The sequence below is a fragment of the Xenopus laevis genome, chromosome 2L, assembly GCF_017654675.1.
Source record: "Xenopus laevis strain J_2021 chromosome 2L, Xenopus_laevis_v10.1, whole genome shotgun sequence".
Lineage (NCBI taxonomy): Eukaryota > Metazoa > Chordata > Amphibia > Anura > Pipidae > Xenopus > Xenopus laevis.
In genome coordinates this window covers 175,036,898-175,064,841 of record NC_054373.1, presented here as the reverse complement: position 1 = coordinate 175,064,841, position 27,944 = coordinate 175,036,898, and the positions used below count along the sequence as shown (strand labels likewise).

Sequence of the window (27,944 nt, the reverse complement as noted above, 5' to 3'; positions counted from 1 at the left end):
CCATCTGGTGCGCTACTCCAGTTGTTAAAATGTTAACAGTAAGGCTGCGGCATCCCCTTAACAACTTAGAATTCCTTCTCCTCCTGTGCCCCCTCACTCAGGAATTGGCTTTGGCTATTGATTTATGAGCATGCTCAGTTCTTCTCAGGTCAGATTACTAAACACACCCTCCAGTCTAACAGCCAATGAAGAGATAGCATTGCTGGTTCCCATAGAAACTCTTGTTGTCTGATCCTATTTTTTTCTCTTAACCACCTCTCCTGAGCTCAGCTTAGCCATTACATTGCTCAACCCCAGCAGAACTGTTTATCAAAGTATTTTGTGCCTGTGTAAACCTGCATTGTGCATTGCATGAACTTTACAGCATACATGAACTGTTTGCAGATGTCAATGTTACTGATGATGCTGTTCATATAGAAAATATGGCAACCAGGAATCCCTTTGATGTCCAGAAAGCAATGTATAGGTAGTAGTGGAATTTTAGAGCAAGGCCTCTATGCATCACAGCCCACAAAGCATTCAATCCAAAGATATGGGCCTCCCCCATAGAAGGCAAAAAAAACAATGGGGCTTATTCTTAAAACCAGCTTGGGTTTTGTTTATTTTTCTGCTTTATTTTTATTAAAACTGTTGTTGTCTGACAGTTACTCCAACGCTCTATAGATTTTATAATGTTATTTTGAATCTATATCAAAGATTGGGGGCAAACATCAAAACAATATAAATGTCAAGTTTCAGTAAATCACACCAAAACAGTAAATACAGTCGTAATTAAAAAAAGAAAAAAAATAACTTTTAATCAATTTTTTTTTTGCCAAGTATACTCATAGTATGATATTTTCTTTTAAAGTATCAGAAAGCCTTTGCAACAAAGTGGAAGGTGCTATATCTGTCATCTGTTTCCATGAAGTGGTTGCGCAATGTAATTTATCAGTTCAGACTATGCAATATTACAAAAGGCAAGCAACTTTGCTAGGCTGATATAATAAAGCTGGAAGACTTACATTGGTTTATTCTCTCCTCTTCTAACAACTCTTGTTTCATGCATGTAGATTCTGCCTGCAAATTTTTGTATATCTAAATAAGACCACCAAGGACTTTCATCATAACGCAAAGAGAGCTACCTTGACTAAAAGCACACATTTAAGGTCGGGTAGAGAAGACATTTCCCTAACAGAAAAAAATTATAGCGTCAAAACTGACTATGAAAGACATACATACATCTTCTAATAGTTCTAAATATGAAGTTCTGTATATATTTAACAATATAATTTATATTAATATAGCCATCAACCTTCTATCCTGGGTCAGTTCAGTATATCATTTAGAGGAGTACAGGCTGTGGCCCTGTTAACTGAAGTCTATCAAACCCATTAGTGGCAACTAGAGGGTTGCACGTTGGACATTCTGTGTTGTATGTCTTTAAAACCAATCATATTTATCTACGGCCCCTTCTGGAAGGCCCACTTTTCTTGAAAGGGTCGAAATCCTCCTAGAAAGAACAGAAAGAGAAGATGTACTTAAGGAATACCAATAAACAAAAGCCAAAAATTAAACTAGAACTAAACCCTAAGAAAAAATATGGGTCGAAATGCAGCATGTAATATTATGAACTTTCTGCTACAGACTTACATTTTGGAATCTCTACAACAGTAATGCTTATGACCATCAGGGTTGTGCAGAGGGGGTCACCATCTTGGATTTTGTTAGGAATGTCAGTGACACGCACATGCTCAGTGCGCTCTAGGCTGCGGTTGAGAAGTTAAGCTTAGGGGTCGTCTCAATTCATCAATAAAATGAGGTTCACATGTGACAGAAGCTGATGCTATAGGGCTGAGTATTCAGTTATGCAAATTGCACTGGTTTCACTAGTTACCGTATAATGGGAATTTAAATTAACAAATAAAAAGCCTTTTATTGTGACATTCATTCAATATTTTTATTTTACATTTGCCTTCTGTATTGCATATGCACCTACTATTCATAGTTCACAAAACTTTTTTTTAATGTATATTGCAAAATAGGTGCCTATGCCCTAGAGAAGGAAAATATAAATTAAAATATTTTGCTTTTAGAATCCCTTTAAGCTTCCGAAAGCCTAGGAAAGATAACAACCAGGGGAAAAACCCCCTCCCACCACTGCTTATTAAACCACTGATAACAGAAACAAAGAATTGATGTAATCCTTTTAAAGGCCCCTGGGATTTATTTGATATAGGTTATAGGATTCATAAATCTTCCCTGTACCATTCACACAATTATTTGTAAAGTCAAATTAATTCACTAGCCTAACAAATGTAAGATTCAAAGCTCTACAAACAAAAGTTAATCCTCGCATGCAGCTACGGGATTCCTCAGCGTTAATCAGCAGGAAGGTAGATTTAGGAGACTACAAGGGGGTAATTTATCAAAGGTCGATTTTTAGAGTAATGTGAATTTTTTTTAAACTCGAAAAAATCTAATTGTATTCACAATTCGAATAGTGTTTATTTATGAAAAAATTCAAACTTCTAAAATTCGATCGAATAGTCCCAACCCGAAAACTCAAATTTGAGTTTTAATTTTTTGACGCATGTCCAAAAAATTTTTCTATGAGTCTATGGGGTGTTATTTTCGAAGTCGAAACTTGGCAAAAATGAGACTCATCACTACTATTAACATCTTCAAATAGTTCAAGGGACCTCTGTCATTGACTTCTACATGAACTCGACAGGTTTTAGGTGGAGAATAGTCGAATTAGAACGTTTTCCAGGATTAAGAGGTGATAAATCTCACATTCCAATTCAAATTCGAGTTGGTGGTTTTGAAATTAGTACTAGTGAGTTTTGATCAAAATTTTTTTTCCCGAAAATTAGAATTTACCATTCGAACTTAGTAAATCTACCCCCAAGTATTGTTCCTTAACAACATGCATCCAATTGGCGGGCCGAACCCACCTTATCTCTGAGTTTTGGGCCAAGCGGGCAAACATTAGCCTGCACTATTGGGCCATCTTCTCTAAATGGGATCTTTAAACCTGCCAGATATTGGTCAGACAGGCTCATGGATTGGCCCCAAAGCTTTTTTTTGCGTAATTTAATGCATTTATAAAGAATTCACAACACATTACTGTTATTATTGTTGTTTAACATTAGCAGGGAACAAACAATGACAGATACATCATTCTGAGTATGACCGTTCTTTTTAGCTAATGACAGAAGCTGGTCATAGTCTAGACGTATCACATTAATCACTCGAAATTGCGGTCAATTTGATGAAAGGGTATATTTAATCTTTTATCTTCATGCTACATGGTGAAATATCTGACGAAATATATTTCTAGGGGTAATAAAAAATAAAGTTCTATCTGCTCTTGATGGAAAGAAAAGGAATCATTGTCCTTTGTGGATATTGTTCTGCCTGGTACAGACATGGAAGTGAGTGCTATACATTTGAACTGGAAAACTGGATCATCTGGTATTCAGACAGCTAAAGTAATCAGCCAAACTAGAAAAAACTAAATTGAAAAAATAACATTGCAGATCCAAAATACAGAAAACAGTCAAAAGACAAAAAAGTCTATATGCAACTTTGAATTTCACTTTTAACATAGTTCTAACAAAGGAAATGAAACCTGCTGCAGAAATTAGTAACTTTCTCATCTACAGTGATACTTCATCCCCATTAGTATTCAGAGTCTTCCTTCTCCTTCGGACAGGAAGTTGGTCAAAGAATCTTTGACCAACTTCCTGTTCAAAGGAAAAGGATGGCTCAGTATTCTAAATGGGGTGGAGCTTCAATGTAAGGAAAGAAGTGTGTTATTTTTGGGTCTGATTAAAGAGTCTTGATAGGGATTTTAAAATAAAATGTTTAATTATTCTTTAATGCCTGCATTTGGTGCCATCACATCCAGCAATAGTATTTCATTGCCTTGCATACAAAACTGTTGACCCGTGCACCAAAACAAAAATAAAGCACAAGGTGTTGAGTGTAGGTTGCACATCCCGTTGCCTTGCAATGGTAAATGAGGTCCTTTAAAGTGATGCCAAGAGCCACCTTTCAAAATTGCTGTACTGCCATCCTAAGGATAATAATGCCCAGGGTATGCCACTTTATTTTGGAGCTACAGCAGCCTAAATTCTTCTCAGAGCAATGGAAGTCCCACAAAGAATAATGACTTCACCTAAGTTATCCGAGAACTTGGGGTTCTGTAATAAGTCTTCCAGAAATACTGCACTACTTTGGCCGCACTGGTTGGTATTGGAAGACATTGATATGACGAAAACTATGACAATCTTAGCAAACCCACCTCGTCATCATCGTCATCGAAGAAATGCGCTTTTGTGGCCTGGCTCTGTGGCTGTGTACTCTTCCTGCTATATGACGTTGAAGTGCTAGAGGTTCTACGACTAGGAGAGAAAAAAAGAAAAATGAATTTGGTCTTTGGAATAAGGGAAAAACTGCACATTTTATTCTACAAAAAACCTATTTGTTTAATAATTTTGCGTGACACTATCAATATCTCTCACCCATCACTGCCTGTATGCGGAGAACATCTGCCCTCAATGGTACTGCAACAGGAGCAGTCTGCTTGGATGCAGTAGCTTATTAGAATCCAGAAGAGGCTGGGTAGCAAGGGAGGGGTTTAGTATGGGACTAGAGTTCTTTTGGAATTATTCATAATTACAATATATAAAACAACACGATTTTTGCCAATAAACCATAATCTTCAGGCTGTCACAGTTATGGGCACATAATGACACGCAGACTGGCAGTACCAAAGGGAAGCTTTATTTCTGGCACTTCAACAGCACAGTAAAAGCCCAGCTCAGCAGGTGCTTAGAAGTGAAATGCATCGTTTTCTTCAGTTCCCCAGGCAACATTTATATATCCACCTTCTCTCAGTCACAGTTCAGTCCATTAACTCTTCTGTATTCTCAGTCCAAGTTCCATGTGATACTTGCCTTCAGCAAGGCTGGCTAACATAATCCATCGATTGTTCCTAGCTTGTGTCTGTATACTTGGGTCTACACTGGAAAGCTAGAAGCTCCCAAACACTCTTCCTGATTGGCTGGCACATGCTCCTTGTTAGAGACAACTTGCCCATCTTCACTTCTTCTGCCCCTATCGTTGGCACCTCAACTGCTGCAAGAATGGGAAAAACCCGTAACAGGGCTTCCTTCCTCATTAAGGGGTCCAAAAGAAGGCTCCTTCTGCTATATTAACCCATACCCATCGTGATCCCCACTGCCAACACTAGCAAGTGATCTCCATTTATCTTCCAGAGAAAAGTTATACAGGCAAATCATAATTTGAGGAACTGCAATTCATTTGCTATAATTAGCAATAACCCACAACAACCAGGCAATATTCTACCAGCACCATACTAATCAACGTTAAATTCTTATTGCTTGCTATAGATTATTACACTGGGGCAGTTTTACCTAGGATATGGTAAATGTGGCCCAAAGGTTTTTTAAGCTACCCATTTGATTCCAAACTGTATCATCTTCATGATCATCGGTATGAACATGGATGAAGTCAGAAAGTTCAAATTCCAAGATGGCAGATGGATGGAGGAAGTTTAGAGTATGAAGTCAGAAAGCAACAGGTCACAACCTTGAACATGTCATATTTTGGCATCTACATATAACTAATCCCATCTCTCTGCCCTGGCTGAGCACAAGAATCAGTCCTGACTATATAAAAAAGCATTCCATAACTGAAGTCAGGGGTAATGTCTGAAACACACAGTATGGATGACTGTGGCCTTTACAGAGGTGGTTCCCAAACTATGGGGCCGGCGTATTTGTTGAGAATCCATATTTGCACCCCTAAATACTCACCGAATACCAAATTGAAGGTTAGGGTGAGATTTGTGGCAAACACTTATTTCTTGGCTTAAATAATTATTGACCCATGGCTGATACAGAAAAGTTGTTTTATGGGTCTGTTACATTATTGTATGTTAAGGCAAAAGCAGTGAAGCAGAGGTGGGTTTGCAAACTGAGGGCCAATTAGGTTTAGAGTTGGACAAGAGGTTTGTTTGTTATCCTATATATTTATGGATGCTTGGCCTGAAGGCATTGTAACTCTATGATTCTATCTGCTGGAAAACTTAGAAGTAGCCGAAATACCCTAATTAATGAAACCAGAATGGTTGGGGTGCTAGGAACCACAGAAAGGAGCAACCAGACTTCCAAACCAACAACATATTCCAATAACTGGCCAGCACATCCAAGCAATATACTTATAGATGTTGGATTTATTTTTGCTGTGGATACCTCTGAAAGTATGGACTCTTTCATATAACTGCAACCTTGATATTATATGGGTGCCAACCGCATTGTGTCTTAAGGAAAGGGTTAATCACTTGTTGGAGGTTGCCAATTTGTCACCCCACAGCATTATAATTGCTAATTTTAGACTCCGGGCCAGAGCTCCCCTTTGCCAAATATCCTCTAGCGCTATTCTAGGTTGTGCCGTGTTGCCATCTTTTTTCCTGTCCCCAGGATCTTTGCTGAGGCCCTGGGCTGTGAGCATGCACAGTAGAGTTAAAAAGTGGCTTTTTACTTCTAAGTTCTGATCTTAATTTATTTTCCTGTGGATAGGCCAGACCAGCAGTAAGAGATCCCAAGAAGAAGGCAACACAGCGATCACAAGAATAGTAACCCAGTCCGGTGCATTTTTCAGCAAAGAGGATCACCGGCCTAGGTAAGTGATTACAATGTCTGGGGGCACCCTCAATCGCTTAACCCTTTTTTTCTACTTTGTAATTTTCTAGAAATTGGATATCTTGGATATCCCTAAACATAGAGTTAATAAGTGGGTATTATGGGACAAATGTCCAGTAAAAAGGTAGATCCTTGTGCTGTATGAGAGTGAGAACAATGTCAAATTGTTAATTCAAAACAACATTCATCTTTTTTTGTAAGCAATACTGAACTCCTAACTCCCCCATGTAACCCTCTAGTTTGTCAAAAACCCAAACAGCTGGTCAGAGGCACAGAATCTCTTTATCCATGTTTGTTGGCGCGGTACCAATGCAGGCACTGAAAACCTGTCCACCACCTGGGATTTGTTGATGCATTCTGAATGGGATTACACAAAGCCGCTCCTTTTTATACAGAAGCAAGGAAATATTTGCTGCCTGACAGGATGCCATGAAACTTTCATTTTTGACATTTCAAGCTTGTTTCTAATCTTCCCGGATGATGCTCAGCCTAGAAACCAAAAGTAACTGCACAGATACAATTCATCTTGCAGACACTCAATTACTTGATTTAGGAAATAACACTCTGAAACGTCTTCTTAGAAATGCTCTGGCGCTTGGATGACACAGACATATTAAAATGTGTCTCGGTCTGTTCCGTGCAATTAAAAACCACTTAATTTACTTTACAACTTCTTTAGAGTAGAAAGCACAAAGAAAATAAAATAGTGCAGAGTATCCCAATTCTTCATTGTCCTAGGAATATAAAATAGTGATTCCTAGCAGGAACTTGGTAAAATATATAAACATATTTAAAAAGCAGAGAGAGCCTGAAGATGAGCAGTATTCGTATGTTCCTATTGATAATACACCCTGCAGGGCATCATATTAGGGGGTTGATTTAGGTTGATTTTTTTATACCTCGAATAAACTCTAATGAACTCAAATGGTTTCTAATTTAAGAAAAACCTTGAATGGAAAAAAACTCGAATCAGCAAGTTCGGGTTAATGACCTAAAAACTTGAGTTGATTACGTTTTCGGGGATAAAAAAACCCCTCAAATCGCTCGAGTTTTCAGGAAAACCCCTCTGAAAAAAACGTCAAACATCATGAAGCTATCTTCAAATGGTTCAAGGGACCTCTGCCATTGACTCCTACATGACCTTGATAGGTTTTAGATGGTGTATTTTCCGATTCAAGCTATTTCTAGGGTCGGGGTACAGGTATAGGATCCATTATCCGGAAACCCGATATCCAGAAAGCTCAGAATTATGGAATGGCTGTCTCCCATAGACTCCATTTTATCCAAATAATCCAAATTTTTAAAAATTATTTCCTTTTTCTCTGTAATAATAAAACAGTAGCTTGTACTTGATCCCAACTAAGATATAATTAATCCTTATTGGAAGCAAAACCAGCCTATTGGGTTTATTTAATGTTTAAATGAGTTTCTAGTAGATTTAAGGCATGAAGACCCAAATTACGGAAAGATCCGTTATCCGGAAAACCCCAGGTCCCGAGCATTCTGGATAACAGGTCCCATACCTGTATAATAAATTTTTTAAAGCAAAAATGAGAATTTTGACCAAAAAAAATCAATTTGAAAACTCAAATTTTCATGGAAAACACAAATTGAACCTTAATAAATTTGACTCTAAACCTCCGTTTTTTGTACTTTGCTTTTTGTGCCCAAAGAACACTCTTAGAAAGGTTGGCAGGTTATTTGTGGTGTCCCCTGGAATACCCCTATGTTGCACATCATCCCTCACCTCCATCATATCTATATAGCATGTTTCTCGAGTTCATTTTCCAGTGATTTCTCTCCCAAACTTCTTGGGAGCTCAGAGGTAACGAGATCCATTTAACTTAATGGACACACCACCATTTCTCTAGAATTCTTGGGCTGTTAGTAAATCCACTCTACAGAATAAATCCATTGCCCAGAAGCCTACGGACACCTAGCAAAACTTGACAAGAATCGAGAAAATTGACTAGAATGTTCCTTGACTATTAATTAACACTCTGAGTTATATATACAATACAGATCTGAGTACAATTTGAAATATTGACAGAAAAGTGAATGACTAAACGTAGAAACAATGCCATCTGGCAGGCTCATAAGTAGATCCAGTAAAGAGCACAGGAATTTCAACATTTCAGGCGACAGAAACTAGAGGTATCAAATCTCTACAAGGATAATATGCTTTGATTTATTTGCAGCTGGCACATCTCATTTTTTTGTTTGGATATTCTATAATAATGTTTTTTTAATTCTGGATTTGGAGTTACCTAAGGGTATAATTAATTACAAAATAATAATAATCTATCTATTTCAATTCTGTTTTCGCTGTAGAAAAGCACAGCAATTACCGGCTGCTAAGGAACAAAAGACAAGTGCATCTGGCATCCATTCACATTTTAGTTAAATTCTACTTTAGGACAAGAAAACCTCCCACCCTCAATGTAAAAAGCCTTTTTTTCAGCCAAGCATTGTTATCCCACGACGTTTCCAGTATTTAAAATTCAAAATTAGCAGCTAGCTCTGTGGACAGCAGTCACGCTATTAAGGATGTACTGAATCCAATGATTGTTTTTGGATTTTGCTAAATTCTCAAAACAAGGTAAAAAATGGTCCCCCCTTCCGGCTCCTAATTGCAAGATGCAAATTGCATTGCATATGCACATTAGGATTTAGATTCGGTATTCGCCTGAATCTTTCACGAAGGAATCGGCCGAATCCCAAATAGCGGATTTGGTGCATCTCTACAATTAAGATTCGCAATGTAATAAAAGTCTAATGAAGACAAATTTTTATTCTTATTTGTGTGCAACTTTGTTCTCTTTGCAAATTTTATTACATTTCCCCCAATATTTTTAAAAGATTTAGGACAGACCTGATATTTAATATATATTAATAACACCATTATAGTATATAAGACACATGTTTTGTCTTCAATTAGTGTTCAGGGGTGCAAACATTATTTGTGCAGCATGCATTTACAAATTAAAGGACATAAATGGGCAATAGTTATTCATTATATTAGAGCAAGAGAAAGATCTGTTTGTTACGGTCTTCTGATATTAACAGTCGTCAGGTGCAGAGTGAAGAGCAATTTCAATATCATTCAGAGGCCCATGCATCTACCAGCTGAGACACTCTTCCTAAACCCAGCTACCAACAAGTGGCTCCAGAATGACGCCACTATAAATAACAATTGTATGTCATTTTATCATTTATGTATTCTGTCTACTCAGGATATAAACAAAGAATGAAATATGCTAATATCCGGTTTTCATACACTCATGCAAATGGATTTTCACTGAATTTAACATGGAAAATAAAAAGGCTAAACTAAATGTTTACATAAGAAAGTGTCGTCTTGAAAGCTGGGCAGATCAGCTTAACAAAAGTGCCAGATTTATTATACCCTGCAAAAAGTCAAAATCTGAAAATCCGCCATCTCAGATCTGTCGAGGTCATGTATAAGTCAATGGCAGATTTCCCTATCCCGTTTGGAAGATATCATGGCTTGCACTGGGTTTAGCCCGATAATCCGTTTTTTGGGTTTTCGGGCAAAACCCTAAAAAAAAAAATCAAGCGTTTCGGGAGAAAAGTCCAGAAAAATCTTACAATTTGGGGTTTCGTTCGATTTTATTTTATTATTTTACAGATCAGATTTATTCAAGTTATTTTATTAATAAATAAGGCAAAATATAGGATGTGAGTTTGGTTTTATTAAACTAATGAGATAAATTCAGATTTTAGTAAATAACCCCCTGAAACCTTGCCCCTTACATTTAAGAGGCTGAAATACGTGGGTGTGAACCAAGGGGGAAAAATCCTCTTCAAAACCATCATAAAGGCAAGAAACCCATATTTTTATTATTGGTTAGTTTATATGTCCAGTCTCTTCAGCTACAATCTGCTGTCCTGTGCTTCAGTGTTGCAGTTGTCTGCTCCACTGTTCAAATCTGCTTTCAATTCTATAACTGTAGATACTTTCCAGCCCAGCCCTGGTATACCCTTTGAGACAGTCCCATCTAATTCACTGTTTTTCTCTTGATCTTTACAGTTTACAGTGGAGCTTTGTTTTACATTGCTTTTGTCAGCCTTTTCTATGTTCTCCAGAACTCCCAAGTTTTCTGATCATGTGTCCTGTTGTGAATTACCTGGTCTTGGTCACCATAATAGATCTCCAGAGTTGTTTTCAGCCATTCTAGTTGCACCGGTAATGTCCCAGTTGCACATTCTTGCATTCTTTGCCAGTTTTTCTCAAGATGGAGGTGGACTTTCCTTTCAAGATGGAGGTGGACTTTCCCTCTTGACTATGTTAGTCCACTTTTACTTTTTGGATTCAAATTCCAATAACTTGCTCTGTTCCTCCCTGTTATGTACCAGACAGCCTTCTGCCAGTTTGCCTAGTAATCTGGTCCTTTACTCCCTAACAGGTTCTAACTCCCAGTAGACCTGTTTCCGTAGTTCAAATCAGCTGGAATAAAAATCTTGCATGTAGTGACAAAGGTAATCGTCAGATTCTCTGAGCTATTAATATCCCACAAAGCAGACATTTAGCAGTTTTACAACGCACTGCACACATTGTATAGGGTACTTAATACATAATGTGACAACGGTAGGATGAGGCCGACGTAACTACATAATTAGATTTGAACTGTTTTGCCATGAAGGCTTCATTTAATCTAACGTTGCCTCAAGGTGCAGCTTTAATGCATGTCTATGCAGTCTGACAGCAGATTGTTCTTAGGCACATAACACATAAAAGCTACCTTTATGTCAAGATAACATCATTCTGGGGTGATTTAATTGGAGGATTATTTGCAAAGAAAATTGATTTTAGCAGGGTGAACAAGAAGTTAAAGCGTCTAAGCATCAATTGAAGTTTAGCTCAATTAATCTAACTGGTTCAAATTAAAAGCAACACTGACAGCAAAATAAATGGAGGGGTAAACAAGAGAAATAAAAACCAAAGAAACTCCAAGCTGATGTAGCTTATTATTCACAGTGGGCAATGGAGTCATGCAGAAATAAAAAAAAATGTATTCAGCAGGTATCAAACCTATTTTAAGGACAGCAACATAAACATACACTTCATGGTTCTCACAAACATTAAATTTCTAACCTCACCAAACAAACAAATCTGGGCAATACGAAACTGGTCTGATTGTTGGTACTAGAGCCATATGGAGACTCAACAGTCAAGAACCATATCAACTTGCCTTTGCACTCCTCAGGATATTCAAACCTGCCCAATTGAAATTTCTAACCAGATATAGCGGGCCCACAGTCTGCAGATTCCGAATCTGCAACTTTTTTCGGCCAGTGATTTTTCGGCCACCAATATGTAAGAGATAGATGGCTACTTCCTATGTTTAAAGTTACACAAAAAGATAAATCAGTTGAGGTCGGCATTTCCAAAACTGGTTCAAAAGCAAATCCAGTAGCAATTGTATATCTCCCTACATTATGTAGTATATTTCTGCTATAGGACAAACCTTTTTACTGGAGATTATTGTTGGCACAATATGAACATGCGTAAACTAACATAACTGTAACACAAATCATATCACAAGCCGTGCACAAAAAAGTAATTTACAGGATGGTTGTTATCAGAAGTGAACTTGCTTGATTGCCCAAAACATGGTCTAGATGACGTCAGTCTCAAGAAGAAGAGTCACCATGAACTACAGCAAGATCAACAGATATGATAACTATGTACAGTATAAATATATAAGGGGATCATATAATAATCTCTTTATTTACCAGTAGGTCTTTCCAGCTGACAAGCGGGCCTCCTTTCCAATTAGAAGAAAGGAGGTTCCTGCTAAATATTCAAAAGGGTTTGTTACAGTGAGAGGTGTGAAGATGTGGAATTCTCTCCCTGAATCAGTTGTACTGGCTGATACACTAGATAGCCTTAAAAAGTTGAACTTGATGGACATGTGTCTTTTTTAAACCTAACTTACTATGTTACAATAACATGAAATAGATGCTTATTTAGGAGTTACAGAGAGGCTTGGACAGATATTTTAGTAGTCACACAGAAAGCAACGGTCAACTCCAAAACAGGAAACATACAAAAAGTAACAGACACTAGAGCTCAAAAAATTCACAAGATTAATACTGATTCATCCAGCAGCAAGGGAGCTAAGGCCATAAATGTTGTATGGTGACGCTAAGAAAAGTTGCTTGACTTGTACTTAATCTACAGCACTTCCAAAGTGATGGGACATGACAGCGCCCAAAAGATGAATGCTATTGGGTGTCCCCTAGATGTGTACCTGGTGATGGAAGAATCCTAGAACCCCATTTAGACAAAGTATGAAATGCTGCTGTAAAAAGCATGTTATTGTGCACAGAAGATGGAAGCTGATGGGTGATCCCTTGGGTGTAACTAAGGTGTATTAGAAACGAGAGGAGTGCTATGTAAAGGGGCGCTCTAGAAGTAATCTGATGGGTGCTCTGAAGCAAACGCATGCTTATCTTGGTATATTGGAACCACATTTAGGGGCAGGTGAAAGTTTAAGTTCAACATTTGATAAATTCACCTTGAAAAATCCCATAGGAATGAATAGAAAGCGGTGGAATTTTACTGTGGTGAGCTCTAATTTCACACTTTGATGTGTTTCCCAATATCTGACAAATTTAAAAACGATTGCAGTTCTTCTCAAAGGTAGTTTTCCTCTTTACTTGAACATGATTTCCATCATATTGTTTCCAACAGCTAAAATACACATTGGGGCAAACCATTTCCAACCCCTAATAATTATAACTGCAGCTATACAGATCCAGCCAGCCCTCTAATATTTCCCCTTGGAGATTACATTACAGCATAGGACTTTGCTGTAGCTCTATTTTTCTGGGCATAATCCTAAGAAACCAGTGGGAAATGACAGCTAAGATTTAAAAGCAAAGAAACCTTTTACTTATGAATATCGTATGTGAAAAAAAAACAAAACAAAACAAAAAAAGCAAAAATACAAAATTTAGCAGGAAGCACATAAACAGCAGGGTGAACAGGGCTCTTGTTTTGGGAAGAACAAGACAACGACGCAGACACTGAATCATTTTTATCTTTATCTGAAGCAATAATTCCTCAAGGAAGAACATCAAAGTATTTTATTTTTTTGAGGTTACAAGAGCAGAAAAAATGCTTTATTATTAAAATAGCTACTAATTTGAGAAGAGCAAAGCAGAAGAAGCTAGGAGGAAGAAAAACTCCATCTTTAGCTGTAGTGGCAATAAGAGGCAGAGCACATGCTTCAAAGCAAAGACGCTGATCAGAGAGTCAAAGGAAAGAGAAAAATCTTTATCGGAGGGATAACACAATCCTAAGAGGATGCAGCTGCCTTATTAAAACCTTTATTTTAGGATGAAAAGAAGTGGCTGGAACACTGTGAAAAGCAATGTACGAGCGCAACAATTATTTAACCGCAGTGTGTGCCTCAGGACTATTCTACCCTTGAGAGTAAGATAGCCTCTTAGAGTCCATCATGTAGTTCAACTCAGTTGTTTACTTAGCCATATTGTAGGAAAACTGACTTTGTACTTGTGTTCATGTTTCTCTGTTTGTGATTTTTTTTTCACTTTTTGACCCTAGAAAAATTATATTTAAGTTCTCTCATGGCAGCAGTGGCTGAAACATTTCATCAGTCATCTGTTCCATATTCATTACCTGCTCCACTTCTAGTGCACGTTGTTTATTTTGTTCATGTTCTAGACCAGTGATCCCCAACCAGTGGCTCACAAGCATCATGGTGCTCACCAATCCCTTGGGTGTTGCTTACCAATCCCTTGGATGTTGCTCACCAATCTCTTGAATGTTTCTACCAGTGAACTCAAAGCAAGTGTTTATTTTAAATTCAAGGCTTGGAGGCAAGTTTTGGTTGTATAAATAGCAGATGTACTGCTAGAGTCTCCTGTAGGCTGTCATTTCACAAAAGAAGCTACCAAATAGCCAGTCACAGTACTTACGTTGCACCCCCAGGAACTTTTTTATGCTTGTGTTGTTATGAGACACTTTTTACATTTGAATGTGGCTCACAAAAAAACATTGGGGACCCCAGCTCTAGACTGATAACACTCTTGTGAATCCATACCAAGCAGCTTTTTTGATGCCTCCCACACTCAGGGGGTTATTTATTAAAATCTTAATGTTAAAATCTCAAAAAAAAATTTGAGCATTTTTCGCTACAAAACTCAAATTTTTAGAGGAAAAAAACCTTGAATCTTTAGAGACTTCTTATACGACGATGGTGCAAAAAGACAAAATCCAAAAATACGGCATCTCAGACCTCTCGAGGTCCTGTATAAGTCAATGGGAGACGCACATATCTCAAATTTGAAGTTTTCCTGGTCTGTGCTGGGTTTAGCACGAAGACTTTTTCAGGGTTTTCGGGCAAAAACTCGAAAAAAGTCTAAAGATTCGGAAAAAAAAGACAAGTAACTGGGTTTTCATACAATTTTATCGATCCAATTAAATCAAGTTTTTTTATTGATAAAAAAGCTAAAATCGGGCATGGGAGTTTGGTCGTGTTTTTTTAAATAAAATATGAGATAAATTTGTATTTTAGCAAATAACCCCCGCAGTGTTATTAAGCCCACCTCTATAGGCTCACATTTCCTGCAGTCACTAATTGTACTGTATCCCAAACGCATAGTTTCTCCAGCAGGCAAAATGTACAAACAGATATTTTGAATAAGTAATATGGAATATGTATATGGAAGACCAGGAGGGTTCTGCAATTCCATTTGGTAATAGATAAAAAATGTGCATGAGCATAGATAAAAAGCCACAACAAAACATGTGCTCTCAGGCTCTGCAGAAATAAAATTCCTACTTTATTTTAGAATGTTAAGTGCTGAACAATCTTTGTCTGGAACATAACATGCTAAAAGAACCAGCATTTTCATTTACATAGTCTGATTGTGGCAATATTGAGTGCCTCTACTACTGTATCTTTTGTTTCTTTAACTCGCTGAATAGTTCTCTACACCGGATTACATTGATTCCAATATTTATATATTTTACTGCTCTTTCCATATTTTCTTTTCATAGTTCTGTTCACATAGATGAAAGGTTGAGAGGAAAGTGAAGGCCATGTTCCAGTCTCTTTGCTCTTTTTGCATTGTTTGAATTGTAAATTACATCTTGACAGGTATGTATTTAAATAAATCAAGAACTCTATTTTAGAGAGCAAAATATAAAAAATGCTTGAAATGCCATCATTCTGACTTGTCTTCAGTCAAGGTCATTTCTAACACTTTCACTCTGAGTCCATTAATTTAAGTGATATTGCCTGTTCTAGTCCTTTTAAGTAGGCTGAAGTTCCTATGAATTTGTTTGGTTCAGAACTTATAAGTTGCCATAACTTTTCTCTGTGTAGTTCTAAGCTTGGCAGGTGGTCTGCAGGGAGACAACCTTAGCAAGCCATAAACTATTGAATAAATACGTCAACTTCAAAAAAAACTATACAGAGCATGGTATTCTGATGCAGTAGGCAATGGTTTTATACTTTGAATTCTTTATTGTTTTTGATTCAACTAATGAATAAATTAAACAGGCGGAGAGTTCAAGGACAGACAGAGAAATGATTAGGAATGTTAAAATCTCGATAATTTGAGTGTATTTCACGAGAAATTTTTAGAGGAAAAAAAACCTTGAATATTTAGATATTTAATATACCCCAATGCTGCAAAAAGACCGAATCTGAAAATCTGAAATCTCAGACCTGTTGAGGTCTTGTATAAGTCAAAGGGAGAGGCACCTATCTCAATTCGAGTTTTTTGTGGTCTGTGCTGGGTGTAGCCAGAAAATCTGACTTTTTCTGGGTTTTGGGGAAAAACTTGAAAAATTCGAGCAATTCGGGAAAAAAGCCAGAAAAATACGAGCAATTCGGTTGCTGCGCAATCTGATTGAATCAAGTTTTTTTATTAATAAATAAGATACAATTGGGGATGTGAGTTTGGTCGTGTTTTTTTTTTTTAAAAACAAATATGAGATAAATTCGGATTATACTAAATAACCTTCAAAACAATTATACAGAGCATGTCATTCTGATGCAATAGGCAATGGGTTTGATCTTTGTTGTTTTTCATTTAACTAATGAATAAATTAAACAGGCAGGGAGTTGAAGGACAGACAGGGAAATGATTAGGAACAGTCATAAATAGTAGGAGAAGCAATAAAAAATGAGAGAGGGAGAGTAAAAAGCCTAATAGTTAATGGAGTGAAGAAGGAGATCATGGAGACTGCAGATGATATCTCAATATATTTGCGATGTGATCTGGCTCATACTGAACCATTCCGTTTTCAGATGCAAGAGTCAATGGCAGAGGTTCCTTGAACCATTTGAAGAAGTTTATAGCCTCCATGATGGCTGTTTTTTAAGAGGGTTTATTAAAGGAAAACTATACCACCAAAATGAAAACTTGAGCAACAGATTTATTATTAATAGTTTATATTAAATTAAGTGACATTAAAGAATCATATAAAACTGGAATTTATATTTAAGTAAACATTGCCTTTTTACATCTCTTATCTTGAACCACCATTTCGTGATGGTCTGTGTGCTGCCTCAGAGATCACCTGACCAGAAATACTGCAGAACTTGTCTGTTAATTGGCTCATGTGACCCAATACACATAGTTTGTGTGCACCGTGAATCCTACGATCCCAGGGGACGGCCCTTATTTTTCTATTTATGATTACCCAATGGCACATACTACTAAAAAAGTATATTATTATGAAAATGGTTTATTTACATGAAGCAGGGTTTTACATATGGAGCTGTTTTATGCAATATCTTTTTATAGAGACCTACATTGTTTCAGGGTTCTAGTTTTCCTTTAAGGAGGTTTGTTTTGTATAGCTTAAAGGAAGAGTAACGTCAAAAATGAAAGTAATACAAATATAATGCGGTGTTGCTCTGCACTGGTAAAACTGCTGTGTTTATTTCAGAAAGACTACTATTGTTTATATCTAGTATAAGTAATTTGAAAACAATTGGTCTTGCTGAGTAATCATTGAAGATGTTTCACTGAAGAAGCTGCTCGGATGAGTAGTGAAACATCTTCAAGTTCAGCTGTATTAGAAAGAATTACTTATAGTAGAAATACAATGACCTGCATGAATGAAAATCTTCATAGTCATACTATAGTTTATATAAATGAGCTACTGTGTAGCCATGGGGGCAGCCATTCAAGTCAAGTCAAGTAGTTATTTATTGCCTTTTGAACCAGGAGTACATAGGAATTTTTTTTGCAGCACAGTGCAGTGAGACACATATTGATTTTTACAATATATTGATATTTACAATATATATATGGGATACAGAGATACAGAGTATAAAATTAATAAATAGTAAACGTAAAGTGCAGGGAGTGCAAATTAGACCATTTGGTTCGTTGGGACTAGATGATTGGTTGGATAGGTGATACAAAGGAGAAAAGGCTCAGGTTACAAAGCAGATACCAGATAAGCTCTGTAGAACATAATGGTGTTATCTGTTATCCACTATTTAAACTGTGACATATAGCTTTTTTTCAATTTCCAACATATATATGAACTATAGTAGTGTTTCTGAAGCAAACATATCAGTTTTACCAGTGTAGGGCAACATTACATGATATTTTCAATTTCATTACTTAATAACACTTAGATTTTTTGGTGTTACTGTTCCTTTAAGCATTTTGGGCCTCTTAAGCCAAAGTACTTATTTTTATTCCTACTCTCTCATCTCACATGCAATTGCCCCTTTTTTTTAATCCATGCTACATTTTACTCATCTAACTACAGCAGTGATCCCCAACCAGTAGCTCGCGAGCAACATGTTGCTCTCGAACCCCTTGGATGTTGCTCTCTGGGTCCTCAGAGCAGATGCTTATTTTTGAATTCCAGCCTTGGAAGCAAGTTTTAATTGCATAAAAACCAAGTATAGTACCAAGTAGAGCCTCTTGTAGGCTGCCAGTCCACATAGGGGCAACCAAATAGTCAATCACAGCCCTTATTTTGTCACCCAAGGGACTATTTTATGCTTGTGTTGCTCTCCAACTCTTTTTACATTTGAATGTGGCTCCCGGGTAAAAAAAGGTTGGGGACCCCTGAACTACAGGTATAGGATCCGTTATTCAGAAACCCATTAAACAGAAAGCTCAAAATTACGGGAAGGCCGTCTCCCAAAGACTCCATTTATACAAATAATTAAAATGATTGCCCTTTTCTCTTGAATTATAAAACAGTGCCTTGTACTTGATCCAAACTAAGATATAATTAATCCTTGCTGAAGACAAGCCAATCCTACTGGGTTTAAAGATCCAAATTACAGAAGGATCCACTATATGAAAACCCCCACATCCCGAGCATTTTGGATAAAAGGCCCCGTACCTGTACCTTTTTCCATACAGATTTACTAGCAAGTGAAGGAGAACTATATGTTCTGGAAAAAAAACTGTAAAAAGTAAGGGGGTTATTTATCAAATGACGAGTTTTAGAGGTTTTTATACCTTGAATGAACATGAATGGTTTCTAATTTAAGAAAAAACTTAAATGGAAAAAACTAAAATTAGTGAATTCAGGGTTAAAACCCCGAAAGCTGGAATTAACCAAGTTTTCCACGGGAAACAAACTCGAATTAAGTTTTCGAGCGTAACCCACCGAAAAAACCTAGAACATCATGAAGGCTATTAACATCTTCAAATGCTCCAAGGAAGTATTTTCGGATTCAAGCTATTTCCAGTTTCAGGGTATAACAAATCGAAAAATTAAACTTTAAACTTAGAATTTGGCAAAACTGTAAAAATAAAAATTAACTGAAAAAAAAATCTTTATTTTTGGTGAACAATCTGAAAACAACTGAACTGATAAAAGTGTTTGGCAGGTGAACAACCCCTTTAATATCTACAATAACTTCTACTGATTATTTGCTAGCGTTTCCTTGATTTAAAAATAATTTTATGTAAATAATAATCCCTTGTAAATTCCAATACAAATTCCAGCAGCACTCCGGTAAAGTGAAAAAAAATTTATTTGTGCAAATGAAGCAACGTTTCGGGCATAACCAGCCCTTTATCAAGCTTGATAAAGGGCTGGTTATGCCCGAAACGTTGCTTCATTTGCACAAATAAATTTTTTTTCACTTTACCGGAGTGCTGCTGGAATTTGTATTGGAATTTGTACTGGACCTGGGCAGACAGAGTCGCAGCTGGCACCCGACGCTTCAAAAAGCGGTGAGACTGATTGTGTAGCACTACACTCTATGCTTTAATAATCCCTTGTAATTCCTATCTGACTCGTAACTTTTACATCTCTTATTGCTTGAATCCAAGAAATGTATTGAAGTGCTCAATTGCAGGTGTGCCTTGATGGCTGAATACATTATTATTTTATATATATATTGTTTTGCTTGTTTGCTGCAATCAAACATACCTTGCAATTTCAAAATATGAAATAAAAGGGGTAGTTTACGTTTAAGTTAACTTTTAAAATGGTATAAATTTAATAGGTGGTCACCATGATCCCAGCAAACAAACAATTGCCCCCTGAGGCTTCGATTTTTTCCGTTACTTTTTATTTCTTATCGTTCTATTCAGGTCTCCTTCTGTTTATCTCTATAGTGTCACATTTAAACCACGGCTTGGTTGGTAGGATAATACGGACCCTAGCAACTATATCGTTTCTCAAATTCCAAACTGAAAAGCTAAAGAGTAAGCTAAAAACCACATAAAAACACAACATGAATGATTCCGAGTCTCTTGGAATATTATGGGCTGCGTCGTAACGGTGGACTACCCATTTCATCTAATCATATAAAAATGTCACACGTAGTGATGAGTGAAATTTTCACCAATTTTTGCAGCAAAAACGATGCCCATAGACTCCAATGGGAGAAAAAAAATAACGAACATAAAACATTTTTTTTTACACCCATCAACTTAATACATTTTGCCAATTTTCGCAGTTTTGTGAATTTTTAGAGCAGCGAAACAAGTCAGATTCGCCATCACTTCTCACGTCAAATTATTCTTCCTAAATCAAGAGTGAGCTGCATGAGGAGCAAAATACATACCTTTCTATGACAGAAGAAGGTGTAAAAGAGACTTCTTCGAGATCTGAGTTGTCATCCTCGATGTCCTAAGGCAACACAAATGAAGAAGGAAACAGGCCATTAATTTGTCAAATGAAGACTCAAAAAGCAGGTTATGCTTCATACAATGGGGATATATCAGAAAGAGAGAAGAAGGCTGGGTTTCAGCAAAAAACAATAACCATAGGGGTGTCCATACTGACTTTGGGTTTTCATGCCGTCATGGATGGACATAACAGTAAATAAATAACTCCAGCAGAATTCTAATACAATTTGTCTTTAAAGAGAGAAAATAAAAGAAGAGTTTTTTGGAACAGAGATCCAAAATACCATAGGTACACCCAGTCACTATAGCTCCAAATTCCTAGAGAACTAAGCAGCTCACATATTTTCAGGATTTATTAGGAGTTCATTACCCTGTTCATTGTCTGTTTTACAAACAAATTGAAATTGACTTTAATGTATTTCCCCCCAAGTGTCCACGAAAAAAACACCCATTGGCTTAAATTTATTCTGTAAAGAAAAAGTTGCACAAAAAAAAAAAAAAAAGGCCCTATATCCAGGGGTCAAACGAGTTCGGACCGACTTCTGTACACAGTTTGTGGATGGGTTCAAGTTGAGCTCTTCGTTCCGCTCTCCTCACCCGCGACCTTCCTGTGTTGGCTTTTTCCTCCACCCCAATTTGTATAGAAATAGAAGTGCTGGGCAGGTTCTGGGTCAAATTTTTATAGACCCGCCAGCATTAGTCTATTGACTCCAATGTATTTTCACTCATTTTTCCCAAGGTTATGGAAATCTGTCTGCCAAGCAAACTGGGACAGTCGCTCATCACTACCAAGCAGTTATCATTCAATGAAAACTAAAGGTTCAAGGTAAGAAAAAGAATCCGTAAGTCACAGACAAACTTGGGAAATTCTGTAAACCTCACAAATTTTAGATTTGATGGATTATTCAGTAATAGCATGTTGGGAAATACCTAAAATCAAGTTTTCGAGCGTAATCCACCAAAAAAAACCAGAACATCATGAAGGCTATTAACATCTTCAAATGGTTCATGGGAGTATTTTCATATTCAAGCAATTTCCAGAGGGGTATAATAAATCTAAATGACTAAACTGAAAGATTGAAACATTAAACTTGGCAAAATCATAAAAAATAAAAAGTTATTGAAAAAAGTCTTTATTTCTGGTGAACAATCTGAAAACTGAATTGATAAAAGTATTTGGAAGGTAAACAACCTCTTTAATAGCTACAAGAACCTCTACTGATTATTTGCATAGTGATATGTAAATAATAATGCCTTGTAATTCCTATCTGACTCGTAACTTTTACATCTCTTATTGCTTGAATCCTAGAAATGTATTGAAGTGCTCAATTGCAAGTGTGCCTTGATGGCTGAATACATTGTCATTTTCTAATTTCTTTTTGCTTGTTTTCTGCAATCAAACATACCGTGAATTTTCAAATATACTTGAAAATGTGAGCCATGGCCTACATCAATGTACAAGTTTTATGGCACAGCCCTGTGTGCAATGGTGAATATATTTCAATAAATGGCTTTGCATTTATAATTTGAGGAATACCAGTGGCTGAAAACTGTTTGTACTGCCTCCCATCTCTGTGGTTTCTATTCATATGCCATGATGGTAGTCACGATCATTATTTGTGATAATTACTATGGAACTCTTACAGTTTGATTAGGTTCTTGGTCCAATACCGGCCCTGTTTTGCCACTAATGGGTAATTATTTTGTTGTTCAGCCAAGGTATTTTATGAATAAGTAAATATACTCTTACTGGATGTACAACATGCATAGATAAACAGGGAGCTCATTAATGAAAAATGTTGGCTGGCCTCTGAGACACATGACTATAGTGATGTGGGAATTAGCAATTGAGAACAAAGTAATGCATGATTGTGATTTAATATTTATTATCTCTGCTGTCTCTCCAATGCTCTTTGTACACAATTTCAATAGTTCTCATTACTGACTGGGGAAAGTCAGAGTAATACCCAGAAAAACAGTTCTAATAACACTAAACAGTTCTCCCTATTGCTGTCAGTGTTGCTTGTCCTCCTCTTGTCTTCTTCAACTTGTTTAGTGGCCATTTCTCTTACCTTTTCGCATATAAGAGAGTATACTGTGAAACAGGGCCACCATTTGGGGGTGGGGGAGAGGGGGTATTGTTGTGCCGGGCTGGTGAGATCTTCATCTGATTGGGGCCCTTTATGTGCTGCAAATCTAGTATAAACTTCTGCATAAACTGCCTGAAAACTTACGGAAGCAAAAGATAACAGAGAAACATGAAAGGCAAATTACTACCCCCCCCATAAACTAATTAGCATAATCATTAATAAATTAAACTATTTACTTATAGAGTAACATCAGCTGTTTATATTGGGATCTATTTGCTGAATTATATGAGCGTCTCTTACATGAACTTTTCAGCACTTGAATTATTAGTTATTGCGCTCCATGGCAACATCACTGGACTCCTAAACCTATGTAATTTATGTAACTTAGGAAAAAACATTTGTTACTTTTGGAGAAACTAACGTAACTTGTATATCAAGCAAAGACAGGCAGAGCAGTGTGACAGGGCAGGCTGGTGAGTAGGGTTTAAACTTAGGGTATACTCCACGGAACCCCCAATGAAATTAGCCCATTCATTAATGGAACACATTATAAATGGAAGAGAACAGAGTAACATCAGCTGTTTATATTGCACACACAAGGGACGTGTTCATGGGGGCCCCATATAAATATGTTGTACAGTGCCCCAAAGTTTCTGATGGCAGCCCTGCTGTGAAAACTGCTACACATCTACCTGGTGCTGACAAGTACAATTCTACAGACAATTTACATTTAGATGAATCATCACACTTTGGGGATAATTCATCAACGGTCATTATGCCATCTCTTGGAAAAAATATGTTATTCTTCAGCAGACTGACTCTTTTTTAGTAGCAACTAGTTTGTAGCAAAAACACACGCTGTCAAGATCCATTCAAAGCTAGAGTCCTGCATCGGGTTGGGTACCCGCGGAATATCCGCAAAGTGGTCAGGTTTCAGGCATAGTCCCCGATCCCTTGGCCGTGTGGGCAGTCCGCAGGTAACCTGGCTGGATGCCCAACAAAGGTGCGGGCTTGATCCCTCCCACCCACCCTTGTGGTTCTTCCAGTTTTTAAATTTTTTTGGGAAGATATGGCACCAGAACGACGGCACTATGGGTAAATGTGACGTCACTTCCGGTTGCACATGTCGCCATGGGAACATGTGGGTCAAATTTCGTGTTGTGGGTATGGGTCGTGTAAGGGTTTCAAAAATATGGACCCGAGCAGGACTGCATTCAAAGCAATGGGGAAATCCTTACCTCAGAATAAGTCTTCTTGGCCACATTTCTTGCTGTGGGTTGTCTTGATGAGGGTTTAAAGGCTGGAAAGAAACAGATTCATAAGATAAAAATATGATCTTCTGTCTTTAAAACTGAATGACTTAAAAACAAATACATATATATATATATATATACCGTATATACTCGAGTATAAGCAGTCCCGAGTATAAGCCGAGGTACCTAATTTTACCTCCAAAAACTCAAAAACTGTAAAAGCTTATTGACCTGAGTATAAGCCTAGGGTGAGAAATGCAGCAGCATCTGGTAAGTTTCAATCAAAAAATTGAGGGTTTCTGCTCCCATTGGAGGTGCCGGCGTCTCGTTTTTGGATGCCGGCGACCATTCTTGGATGCTGGCGAATATTCTTGGAGACTATTCTTGGACGCCGGCGACTATTCTTGGGCGCCGGGGACCGTTTTTGCGCTTGACCCGAGTATAAGCCGAGGTAGAGTTTTTCAGCATATTTTGGGGCTGAAAAACTCGGCTTATACTCGAGTATATAAGGTATATATATATCAGCTATTTTGGGCAGGGGCAAACACAATCAAAGCATCACAATTGTCTGGGTGCTGGTTATAAATTAATTAAAGGTACAAAAAAGGAAGGAACCTCACTCACAGGTCTTTCCTGAAAAATTCAGTGGTTTATTTTAACGATTCGGCTACTAAACTCAAGTCGCCTTCTATATACCCTGTTTAAAGGGTAAGGCATTTTTTAGTAGCAGTATGCACAAAATGTCTCTGTCTTAAATATATTGATAATGGGTTGAGTGCAGAGGACTCTTGTATTTGTCTATATGTATTTTGTGATCACAGCCTCATTGCACCCCCGCCAAATGGTTTAAAAAATTAGTGGTGAGCACAACTTTCCCTTGTTTGTTATAGTTATACAGGAGCAGTGACCAGCTCCATGTTGTAGCTCCCACCCTTCCCAGCTATAGTCAGGTGATCCCACTGGTGTCTAATAAAAGGGCAGCCAAGTTTGGGAGTTTTACTTTGAAAGCAGCTAGTAAGTTGCAGGTAAAACTTAGTCCCTTTTGTAAAATGTATAATAAAGCAATAGAATTCTTAATGAATCAGATGAAAATTGAGCATAGGACTGGCCAGATATGGGATGACTTTGACGTAGTTGGCCAACTTAAATATATTGCAATATATGGACAAACAATCCCTGTTTTGTTTAAAGGGTAAGGCATTTTTTCAGTAGCAGTATGCAGGTCCGGACTGAGAATTTAAATAGGCCCTGGCATTTCAGGTACACAGAGGCCCAATCAGCCCCCCCACCAGCCCACTAAATACAGACTTTCTATGGGACCTTATAGCAGCCCCTCTGGCATTTGCCAGAACCCACAGATTGCCAGTACGGGCCTGGCAGTATGCACAAAATGTCTCTGTCTTAAATATATTGTTATTTTCCAGTGTTTATTGGATCAAAAAACAACCAACGTTTCGGCTAGTACTCTAGCCTTTCTCAAAGTGCACACACAAACAAACATCAACCATTTAAACCCCCAGTGGCGGGAAACAGGAAGTGGTAGCGGGAAACAGGAAGTGGTGTCGGGAAACAGGAAGTGGTGTCGGGAAACAGGAAGTGGTGACGTCATCATGACGTTTTTGGCCAGGTGAACAAACATAATTAATCAAAGTTAGTTAAAAAGGTAAAAAAAGTTCATAAGGGAAATGAAAATACATATTTATACACACAATAAGAAAAACTCTGTGTTCAATACATATCTAGTAGCAAATCCTTGATACTGTTGCATATTAGATCAAACGAATTTGAAATAGTTACTGTTGCTCTTCGTAAGTCTATGCATACAAGCATTATACATGATACAAAGTATGAAGTATTAAGCCACTGGGGGTTTAAATGGTTGATGTTTGTTTGTGTGTGTGCACTTTGAGAAAGGCTGGAGTGCTAGCCGAAACGTTAGTTGTTTTTTGATCCAATAAACACTAAAATTTCTTGACCTGTGAGTGCAAGCTTCATCCGTTGCTATATCTCTACTTATTGGGCTTTTTGTACCCAGGCAAAATCAAACATGTTACTAGCTGTGCTGGTTTCCAGAACCATATATATATATATATATATATATATATATATATATATATATATATATATATATATATATATATATATATATATATATATATATATATATATATATATATATATCTATATCTATATCTATATCTATATCTATATCTATATATATATATATATATAAAATAACAGGCCAATTGTTATTGCAATAGAATGACATAATTTGCTAAACTAGAACTTTGTGCATTGATTAAGCAGAGACTAGGAGGTGCCCACGCATTCCCTGTTTAGGTTATTTACTGATAATATGATGCATTTAGAATTCATTGTCTCAGGAGACAATTACAGAACACACAGGAAACAGAAAGCCTGCAAAGGTCCCTTCATCTAGTCATTATCTCCCCAATTACCAATGTGCGTGTAGATAACTCATCAAAGTGATACTATCATCACATCTTCTTTATTAAACAAACGTTTCAGTTGTTTAAACAAGTTATAGCTATATTCTATTAAGATTTTAGACAGTATATTTATATACAGGTATTCATCCAGAAACCTGTTACCCAGAAAGCTCTGAATTACGGAAAGGTCTTCTCCTTCTTCCTTTTTCTCTGTGATAATAAAACAGTAGCTTGTACTTGATCCAAATTAGATTTTTTGAGGGGAATTCACTAAAGGGCAAATTTTCGCCAACGAATGCTCTGCCACACTTCGCACCACTTTGCCAGGCGTAAATTCTCTACCACTAAGCTAATTCACTAAAATGAGAAGTTGCGTCTCTGTAGCCCGACGCCTGCGAAGTTTCGCTAGAGTTAATTCAACAGTGCGAGCATTTCATAGCAAGCATTTCTGACTAGCGAATCTTCATTAATACAGTTATGCTTAGGTTAATTTGAATAGGGCGGGTACATATAGGTCATATATACGTTTTTATTAGAGATGTTGGTGCAAATGCTTGAAGTGGCCACTTAGTATTACTAGGGATGCACCGAATCCAGGATTCGGTTCCGGATTCGGCTTTTTTCAGCAGGATTCAGCCGAATCCTTCTGCCCGGTGAACCGAATCCTAATTTGCATATGCAAATTAGGGGCTAGGAGGGAAGTCACGTGACTTTTTGTCACGAAATAAGGAAGTAAAAAATAAATGTGGCATGCCCCTCAAATGGTTTTAAAAAAAGTTACAACAAAAATCTTTAATAGTTAAGACTTTTGAAGACACTCCCGCTTTAAAATATAAAAAAAACGCCAGAGTTTTTAAGAACTTTTATGACTTTTCAGCATACATACATGAATTTGCGGAGTAACAATCATTCGCCTGAGTGAAAATTTGTCTGGAAGTAGGGCGCAAAACTGTGCTAGCGACGGTCTCTTTTGTTAGCCAATTGTCCTCTAAGCCTGTAAGTAAATTTGTGATGTCCATGCGGATATTTCTGGTGAATTTTCGCTAGCGACGGCCACTTGCCCTTTAGTAAATCTGCCCCATGAATCCTTATAGGAGGCAAACAAGCCAATTGGGTTTATTTAATTTCTGGCGAACAATCTGACACCAACTGAACTAAAAAAAAAAAAGTGTTGGAAGGTGAACAACCCCATTAATACTGTAAGTGGCACATACATAGTGGTATGACGATGAAAATTATGGAAAGATCTATTACCCGGGAAACCCCAGGTCCAGAGAATTCTGGATAACAGGTCCCATACCTGTACTATTATAT

The 27,944-nt window shown here is 37.3% G+C and overlaps 1 protein-coding gene across 2 annotated transcripts in view; it reads right to left on the bottom strand.

The window, feature by feature from the left end:
• Positions 1–571: 571 nt before the first annotated feature.
• The window catches only part of mre11.L (MRE11 homolog, double strand break repair nuclease L homeolog), a 98,656-nt gene continuing 71,283 nt past the window's right edge, over positions 572–27,944 (bottom strand). For both annotated transcript variants that reach the window (NM_001087506.1, XM_018244846.2), the window contains 4 exon segments: positions 572–1,492; positions 4,289–4,388; positions 20,774–20,838; positions 24,166–24,227. In NM_001087506.1, coding sequence (NP_001080975.1) covers positions 1,439–1,492; positions 4,289–4,388; positions 20,774–20,838; positions 24,166–24,227 — 281 coding nt within the window. In that variant the 3' untranslated portion in view covers positions 572–1,438.